General features: G+C 35.8%; 1 protein-coding gene across 6 annotated transcripts; it reads left to right on the forward strand.

The window, feature by feature from the left end:
• Positions 1 to 2560: 2560 nt before the first annotated feature.
• Positions 2561 to 9037, forward strand: LOC107803360 (phosphoglycerate mutase-like protein 4). Of its 6 annotated transcripts, none has more exons than XM_075249716.1 (7): positions 2561 to 2744; positions 4094 to 4214; positions 5623 to 5673; positions 6172 to 6270; positions 7169 to 7300; positions 7859 to 7934; positions 8019 to 9037. In XM_075249716.1, the coding sequence occupies exons 1-7, from the start codon at positions 2725 to 2727 to the stop codon at positions 8240 to 8242; spliced, it is 723 nt and encodes a 240-aa protein (XP_075105817.1). In that variant the 5' UTR covers positions 2561 to 2724; the 3' UTR covers positions 8243 to 9037. The 6 variants fall into 6 exon arrangements, with proteins under 6 accessions (XP_075105817.1, XP_075105821.1, XP_075105820.1 ...); XM_075249720.1 differs by lacking the exon at positions 5623 to 5673 and adding an exon at positions 2841 to 2876 and having other exon boundaries at positions 2581 to 2744; positions 6165 to 6270; XM_075249719.1 differs by lacking the exon at positions 5623 to 5673 and adding an exon at positions 3362 to 3449 and having other exon boundaries at positions 2581 to 2744; positions 6165 to 6270.
• The last annotated feature ends 518 nt before the right edge of the window (positions 9038 to 9555 follow it).

Here is a 9555-nt window from a genome sequence, read left to right on the forward strand (position 1 = left end):
GAAAGAATGAGAGAGAAAAATAATACAAAGAGTATTTTATGGCTTAAGAGTAGGAGGTAACCATAAATAGATATTTGGCTGTAAAAATCAAAAGGATTCTATAGAATATAATTTTTTAAAAGGGTATTTATTTAAAATAAATAAGGTAACAACCTTTGCTATAGGAGGTAAAAATTCCTACAAAAATTCATCGGTACTCACTGTCGAAGATTAGGCTCTTGGTTCAGCCCAATATAACATAGAACTGGATAGATTACTGGTTAGCAGTGTAGGACTGAAAAGGGAGCCCACTACAAAGCCCAGTCTGGTTGAAATAGACCTGGGTTTATAGAAGGAATTTTTACCTCCTATAGCAAAGGTTGATACCTTATTTATTTTAAATAAATATCCTTTTAAAATTTATATTCTATAGATACCTTTTGATTTTTATAGCCAAATATCTATTTATGGTTTCCTCCTACTCTTAATCCATAAAATACTCTTTGTATTATTTTTCTCTCTCATTCTTTCAGATTTTTTTCCACCATCTCTCTCTCTCAACGCCAGTATTTCTCCATGGTTATCTCCTCTCTCTCCGCCTCTTTCTCCATGTTTGAATGTCTAAAATGGTGAGTTCCTGATTCAGTTATCATTATTGCCGGTCCCCGTAACTATCTATTCATTTAATTTATGCAAAGAGACCACGCACATGGGTACACGTACAAAAAGCTATGCAAAAGCCATGAAAGAAGGGTTTTGATTCGCGTATCGGCGGTCTTATCGGCGGTTGTTTCTGCTCAGGAAGTGACCTCGGCTCTGGCACTATCGCCGGACCATGGCGGTGCGTTTTCACTACCGACTTCCGGTGAACGGCGGATTCACCAGAAATTAGGGTTTGTTCTTGAACAAAGACGACGGAGTTTGGGGCTGAGCAACTTGATTTTCTGTTAATATATTTCAATGTATTTCATTGTATTCATTGTCTTTTTTTTTTATTGTAATTCAATGTATCTCGTTGTATTCCATGTATTTCATTGTATTCACTGTCTTTTTTTTCATTGTATTTCAATGTATCCCGCTGTATTATATGTATTTCATTGTATTCACCGTCTTGCTATATGCCATGAATGTATTCATATGTTTTTTTAATTAATATAATTTATGTATTCAGATGTATTATATAATTTCTCTGAAGATTGCTATGTTTTTGGGGTATTTTTCGTTTGAGAATCTTTTTTATAACTGAAAATACAAAATTTGTGTGTTATAATTGAGTTTGTTGAGTTATATTAGGAGTCTATTATGTTAATTGATTCATTTTCCGTTTTAAAAACAGTGTAATCCCCTATTTCACGCCATGAATATAGTCGAATACAGCTAAATACAATAATCTGTCCAGCTGTAATCATATGTTTCACTCCATGAATACAGTCGAATACACTCGAATACAACAACTGATTAGCTGGACTTCCCTGATTCACGCCTATTTTTGCTACTGTATTCATGAATACAATAGCTTAAATACATCAAATACATCTTATAACCACACAAAAGGTATCTATAATCTGTAATATAACAAATGGTATCTATAGATGGCTAATTACTACTAAAAGATAGTGTTTTATGAAAATTTCTCATTTTTGTACTCCCTGGGTTCCAATTTATGTGAACCTCTTTACTAAGCACGGAGTTTAACAGAAAATGAAGATTCTAAATAAGTTCAAAAGTGGTCTACAGTATTTGTATGGTTATAAAAGCTTCTCATTAACGGTACAATTTGGAAGTTTAAGCTAAATCGTTTCCAAATTTAGAAGGGGGTCATTCTTTTTGGAATGGACAAAAAAGAAATACATAAACTAGGGGTGTTCATGGTTCGGTTTGGATCGATTTTTCCTAAAAAGAAATCAAACCAAGTAAGTCGGTTTTTCAGATATTAGAACCAAACCAAACCAATTAAGTTGGTTTTTTCTCGATTCGGTTTATGTCGGGATTTGTCAGGTTTTCGATTTTTTCGGTTATTTGTCGGTTTTCTCTTAAATATTACCAAACATATATTCCGGCTACCACATTTTCAACGTAACACTATCAAATCAATTGCCCTTTGAGAAATCTATTATTTACTAAAATATATTGATGATAATCGAATCAAATAGTGATGAATAATTTAAGGACTCAATTAAAAATATATTTTTTTTTAACACGAAATGAATTCTTACACTTAACAAAAGAAAACTATCAATCAAACTAGAATATAAAGGTAAGAACTATACTAAAAGTGCAAATGATTAACATTCACCATAAAATTTTTGAAACTTTGTATAAAAATATACATATAAATAGGTTGTAATATTAAATTTGAAATAGCTACTCCTATAGTCGGTTTGGTTCGGTCTTTTCGGTTATTTTTTAATTAAAACCAAAATCAAACCAAATTTGATCGGTTTTTAAAATTCAAAACCAAAACAAAAACAAACCAAAAAGTATCGGTTTTTTTGGTCGATTTGGTTTGATTTTTTGGTTCCGTTTTGGGTTTTTATGAACACGCCTAGTCATAAACTAGAACTGAGGAGAGTAGTATATAATTACACTGCAGAAGCGGTAACTGAACATGGCTTAAACGAGAATCACATTCAGCCTGACAACTCATTCCTCTACTTCTCCGCACCCTTAAAGCGGAGAGCCCTCAATTTTCAAGTTTCACTTCAGATCAAGCTTGAGCTTCAATCCTGCATTTCCTCTGCTGCAATGGCTGATTTAAATTCTAGGTTGGACTACTCATCAGTCGTTCGATTTCTGTTTTTAACTTTTCGGTTGATATTCGGTTCGGTTATTTTGATATTTTTTATCGGTTTTGTTTTCAGTAAACCTTGACCGAACCGGCATTTGTTTCTAGTTCGGTTCGTTCTCCTTCTTTACCCTTAGTCAAATTTTTTTCTCTTTTGCATGGATGTCAGTCGTCTGTAATCTGCTTCAGTACTGGAATCATTGTTTTGCCAATGCCTTCAACTTTTTCTTTTACTGGATATCCGTCTATGGCAGTACTAAATGTTGAATTGAATTCTTAGTTGGGGCATGGATCAGTCGGTTCAGTTTGGTTCTTTTGAACTCGGTTCAAAGGAGATCGGTTCGGTTTTTATTTTGGAAAACTGCAATTTGATCTCGAGCAGCCTAATTCGGTTCGGCTCCTGGTAACCGAATTAGATAAATTCGGTTCAGTTCTTCCTCTTTTCAGAATGTGTTGCTAGTGTTCTTTTTCTCTCTTCTACATGGATGTCAGCTGGCCATGTCAGTCATTGTTTTGAATTTTAGGAAGGGCATTTCTCAGTCGGTTACATTTTTTTTCCTTTCAATTTTTGACTGCTCTTTCGCTTTTGTTTTCTAGATTGGGAACCCTGTGGTGCGGTTTGGTTCGGTTCTTCCTCTTTTCAGTTAACCTGTGGTGCTGTTTGGTTCGATTTTCCTTTTTTAAGGTAGCCTGTTGTGCGGTTTGGTTCGGTTCGGTTCTTCCTCTTCCAGTTTGCGTGTGGTGTGGTTTGGTTTGATTCCTCCTCATTTCAGTTCGCGTTGTTTATCATTCTTTATCTTTTAAGCAAATGTCAGTCTCTATAAGCTCCATTCGGTTTGGTGTTTCCACTTTTGGTTAGATTATACCTTATTTAACATTCTTTTCTCTTTACGTGGATATCAGTTGTATCTATGTATACTGGAGTCATATTGATCAGTTGGATCGATGTGATATTTTTAATATGCTCTGTTCAATTTTGCTTTCTAGATCGGTAAATCAAATAGGTTTTTCCACTTTTTGGTTATCCAATACATTTCTTAACATTGTTTTCCTTTTACATGGATGTCAATCGTCTATGTCAGTACTTGAATTGTTGATTTGGATTCTAGTTAGTGGTACTAATCAGTCCGTTCGATTGGGTTTTTCTACTCTTTAGTTCATTTTTTTTGGTTTTGTTTTCTAGATTAGAAAACTGAAATTCGGCTCTTCCCCTCTTTGGTTAGTTAATACTTTTAACACTTATTCTTTTACATGGATGTCAGTACTAGAATGTTGATTTTCTACCTTCTTGTGCCCTAAAATTGGAACGTTTGCATGTGTGCATAACAGGGTTCTACTGCAATCTCAGTGTCATGGAGATGTCAAAGCCGAAAATGTTATCCCCAGTTTTACCGAGATTATTGTTATCCGTCACGGTGAAACTCAGTGGAACGTTGCTTCTAAAATTCAGGTTTTTTCTAGCTGCGCTTTATGATTTGTTGTTGTTTAGCTGAATGATGTCGCTTGCTTTCAGAGATATGGAAGCAGAGCTTATATCTCTTGCACTAGCCTATTAGTTCTGTAATCTAGGCTGTAGACGATCATCAGCCTCCAATCTACTTTGTCCAAAACACCTGCCTTTTATGTTTTAAGATTACAGTGTCTACTGTTATTCTTTAATTTGTTGTTTCAGTGACCTTTCTTTCATTAACTTCTGTTAGATAGTTCACAAAAGTAAATATCAAACTGCCATCATCGAACACTACTAACTGCCTGAACTTAATATTTGCATTTAGGTTATATTTTGTCTTTCAATGTAAAGTCTATCAAATTTATACTATTTTATAAGTTATTCCTTCTTACGAGATATACTTTAGTATCAAGTATTGTAATGCACATTCTTGTTTAGCCAGAAAGCAGAAATTTAGTAAATATTTACTATTTAGTATACTAGGTATTCTATTCTACTTACCATTCTAGTTATTTATGATATTGAAAAACTAGTTACCTTCAATTTTCTTCCTTTTGCTTTGGGTTAATGAATAAAACTCATTTACTTTTGTAGATTCAAAGTGTCTTTTCACTTTGCAGGTTTCTAGCATTGCAATTTGTCGTGTATATTTTGTGGATATATACTTCGCTATAGTCTCTACTTTTAAGATATCAAACTTTACCATGCCAACCCCTCATTTTGATCCAATCTCCAGCAGACTCATAACTCTAACATGCCCCAAAATTTTATGAAATGGGAATAAGACTGGGGTTCTGGGATTATAAGAGAGAAATAAGTTTTTCGAGATAATATGTACGTTTGGATATTTTGAGAAAGGCAGTTAATAAACCCATAAACAGTTATAGATGCATATTTTTGCTAGGTAGCAACCCTTTGAAAGATCTGACGGCTGTCTTCCCGTTGGGGTTGGGGTTGGGGGGGGAGGAGAGAGGGAGATAAAGCTTCTAAATGGCAGACAGCAACCTTGTGAAGTATAATTGGCATAATGCAACCGGATGCAACTGGTGAAAACATGATAGGAAAACTAAAAATGGAAAAATGTGCTGTGTTTTTAAAGATTATGGAGAGATGAAGCTTTTAAAGTATAAATGGCATAATGTAATATGGATAGGGAAAATGCAAAGTGCCAAAATCCTTGTCTAATACGTCTGTAAATTTATAAGTTCTTGATGATTTGTGGGATTATTTCAGTAATTGTTGCTCTGTTGACTATGATTCGGATGAGAAATTATACTCTTGAATGTCTTCTACTCCTCCGCATATGGCTCATCAGCAAGTGGTTATTATTACTGAAAGCAAAAAGCTAAACTTATATGAGTGAAGAAAAAGAAAAGTTAAAGTGATATTGTTTTCCTTTATTGACCAGGGGCATTTAGATGTTGAACTAAATGACATTGGGAGAAAGCAAGCTATGACTGTAAGTCACGATGAAGGAACAATATGCTTTTGTTAAGAAGGTGTTTCAATTAACCCTCATGAACCACTGGAATTGATGCACACTATCCTTCTCATTACTCAAAGCCTTTTCCGGGAGCAACATTTATTAATATGTATGAAAGTACATTATAAAAAGAGAAAAAGCAGGGAAAAGAAAGAGAGAGAGCAAAGGTTGGCTGGTATCAATTCCCCCCTCCCCTTTTTCTCTGCCGACTTTCCTTCCGTTAAAGTAGCATGTCCACCTTGGGAAGAGTCAAGTAATTGGACTACACCTCCATTTGCTAATGACCATGGTCAAGGAGAGTACTCTGTCATCCCCTCTTCTTTTTTTTTTTTTTTTTGGGGGGGGGGGGGGAGGTAAAAGATTTCCAAATTGGAAAGCCACAGGGGATTACATGGAATTCACCTGTTTCTTTCCTTATTTCTTTTTCTCCTATCTGGGCTTAGTTCCTGAAATATGTTTGTTCAAAGGTGGCAGCTCTCTATGGAGCCAAGGATCTCCATTGTATACTCTTCCGATTTGAAGCGGGCCTATGAAACAGCTGAGACAATTGCAAGGAACTGTGGAGGTCTAGAGGTATGATCTCACTGTTACTTTGCATGATTGGAATTCGATTCCAATCCATTAATGTTACAAACTTTTTATCCACCATACTCTTCATGTAACTTCCTGAATAAGATTCGGTCTTATTATGTGCTACCAATGAGAAACCTGTACATGTTGCTTTTGGTTAACCAGTTTCATCTTGTGCTATTTGCTTTGTTCCCCCCACTTCAGAAACTCCTCCCAGAGATCTTGATACGTTTTTTTAAATGTTTGTTACCTTTTTCCTTTATTAATCATATTTTCTGTGAACTTGTGGCAGTTGGGTACTGTTCCCTTTCTTGTTCCATTTCTTCTAGTTGTTGCTTGATATGAGTGTCTGGAAACTGGAAAGGAGTTGTGATTTTGCTATATGTCGTGGTAGTTTTCTTATTACTATGGAACAGCAGAATTTAGCAATTTCTTAACTGTGGGAAATTTTAATAAGAGAACATTTGTTTGATTGTGGGCACTGGTATTACGTAATTCTGTAGTTGGATAGTCAATAAGGATTTTGTTGTCTATTAGCTAAAACATTCCACCAATTGAAAAAGATGGACTAGAATGCTCTTATTGGGCTAAGAAAGGCATGCAGATTCATAACTGCTATTCAAGAACTATGGTATAAAGTCTGTTTGATTCTTTCATGTTTGAAATGTAGAATGCAACATGACCATGTCCAAGGTTTTAGGAGCGCATATCCGTTTTATGTGGCGCAAATATGATATTCTGTTTGTTATTTCTATGAGTGATGACTTGTGAAGAAGGGAAAAAGAGTTGGAGTTTGACAAGTATGCGTGTATAAGATCTTTTGTATAAAATTTGACTGGCCGACCTGTTGGATTAGTCTAATTATTTTATATCGTCATCCTTGCTTTGTATTTTATTCCAGGTGATTAAAGATCCAGACCTTCGAGAGAGACATTTAGGAGATCTTCAAGGCTATTCTCCTCGTGAAACAGCCAAAAATCGACAGAAGGCTTATCAGGCTTTTGTATCGGGGCAGAAAGATCTGGAAATTCCAGTGAGTACCCACTCTCCTATGTTTTCCACCTCCTTGTGCTAGTGGTGCCTTGATGAGTATCACCTTATTTCATTTGAATTTTTTTTTTTAAAAAAAAATGAGTATAATTTGTTCAATGTGCTTTGGACAAGGGAGGGTTGCTCAAGTGATAAGTACCCTCCACCTCTAAGGTGAGGTTAGGGGTTGGTATCACCAATTAAGCGAAGTGGGGAAGGGCAGCGGTTTACTCCTGGGAGGGAGTTGGGGTGTATGGTAGATGTAAGGTAAGGTGATTCTTCAATGTGCTGCATTAACTATGGATGTAGTATCTGTGAGCTTTTAAGGTGCAAATTGACCTGAATCTTCAAGATAAGTTTCACCTACCAGAAATGAATTAGATAGAATCAGGACTTGAGGAATACAGGATCAAGCTTGTTCAACCACACCGATCTCCCATAAAAATATAAGTGAATAACTTAAAAGGAAAAAAAAGAACACAATAAGAGGGAGAAAAAGATGACTGTCTGTGTAATGAAGGGATGCATGTATGAGATTGACTTTATTCAAACTTATTTGCAGGGTGGTGGGGAAAGTTTAGATCAACTCTACCAACGTTGCACATCTTGTTTATATAGGATTGCAAAGAAGCACAGAGGTACATTTGACCATTGAGATTGGTTAAGGGTCAGATCTTACAAAGATCATTTGTGCACATAAAAAGTGTTTGTTTCGAATGCAGGAAAACGAGTAGTTGTGGTATCTCATGGTGGTGCAATCAGAGCACTCCATGGACGGGCTTTCCCGCATGGACCTTCAGCAGGGAAAATCATGAATACATCTGTTAATATATTTCGCATATCTGATGAGGATGAATGGACCATTAAAGTCTGGGGCGACGTCAGTCATCTCAACCAGACTGGATTTCTGGACTCAGGTTTTGGTGGGGACAAAACTTCTGGTTAGTTATGCATGGCACTGTCAAGTGTCAACATCAACTTAGGTGGTGCTTAGTTGAAGAATATAATTGTTCTGCATAACTGAAAATCTAGAAAATATTGCTCTTAGGACCCGTTTGGCCATAGATTTTGCCAAAATAAACTTGGGTTTTATTTGGCAAACATATGTTTGGCCATAGATTTTGCCTATATATTGGCAAAATCCCAAATCCCAAAACCACCTATTTAGCTGATTTTGGGCCAAATCTCTAATAATACACATGTTTTTCCAAAATAAATTTGGAAAATATATTTTGAAGACGTATGTTCAAACACATTTTCATCTTCAAACCAAACTTTACCCAAATCAGATTTTTCAAAACAAATTTGGGAATCTATGACCAAACGCTAGCTTAATCTATCGTTGTTTTACTAGCTTGTTGCATTCAAACTCTGAAATATCGCCAGCATATTATAGTACAGCTCACCTATTTTCTCCAGTCCTTTATTATATTTCAGTATTTATTTCTGTTCCTTTAATGATATTGAGATTTGGATGATGCGAAGAGCTAAAGAGTATAAGGGGGATGAGATGGTGGGGCACACAAGTCGTTTCTCTTTTTACTTACATTTGGGATATGGGACATGGAGTGGACATCATTGCCGTCCTAGCCTCCTTGGTGGAGTTCAATCATGAGCTGCGTTGGTCAACGCTTACTTTTTTTTTCTTTAAGTAACTCGAAATATTTATCTATTCGAATATGTTCCTGGGTTGTTGAAGCGAATATACTTAGCTAATGATAAGAGATCACATTCTTGGGTACAATGTCCGGTGGCAAGTCAGTGAGGTAATTTGTCAGTTTTCCTTGCGTTTAATAGTTTGTTGGTTGATTATTAACCGCAACTACAACTGATTAACCTACCATGACCAACCTCCAACCATATTCTTAATTAGATCATATAAGTTTATTTCATTACACACTTATTGTGATTTTACTCATGGCGATGGGATCAAATGCCAGCTGACCAGGCAAGATTTCTCTTTGTAGCACAAAGTCAGATGGTTACTCGTAAGTAGATAATTGAAGTAATATGTTTATCAGAGTATGTCGTAATATAAAGAATCCTGATTAAAAAGTGCGTCTCATCCATTCTATAGCCCCCATCATCTCACGGTGCGAATTATTCCCACCAAATGATTACAATAAAAAGGATAGTCCAGTGCATAAAATATTTCGCTTTCACGCAAGGTTCGAAGAAAGGGTGCACCTAAGCGGTGTGATGTAGACAGCTTAACGTAATGCAAGCATTCACACGAAGACAATTTTACCATTGCTACAA

The sequence above is a fragment of the Nicotiana tabacum genome, chromosome 3, assembly GCF_000715075.1.
Source record: "Nicotiana tabacum cultivar K326 chromosome 3, ASM71507v2, whole genome shotgun sequence".
Classification (NCBI taxonomy): domain Eukaryota; kingdom Viridiplantae; phylum Streptophyta; class Magnoliopsida; order Solanales; family Solanaceae; genus Nicotiana; species Nicotiana tabacum.

What these genes read in the sequence shown, in the direction of transcription:
- LOC107803360 (XM_075249716.1), top strand. Translation starts at nt 2,725, where the DNA reads ATGGCTGATTTAAATTCTAG. An exon ending in GGAACTGTGGAGGTCTAGAG is followed by an intron (nt 6,271 to 7,168) that starts GTATGATCTCAC and finishes ATTTTATTCCAG; the next exon opens with GTGATTAAAGATCCAGACCT. An exon ending in GATTGCAAAGAAGCACAGAG is followed by an intron (nt 7,935 to 8,018) that starts GTACATTTGACC and finishes TTTCGAATGCAG; the next exon opens with GAAAACGAGTAGTTGTGGTA.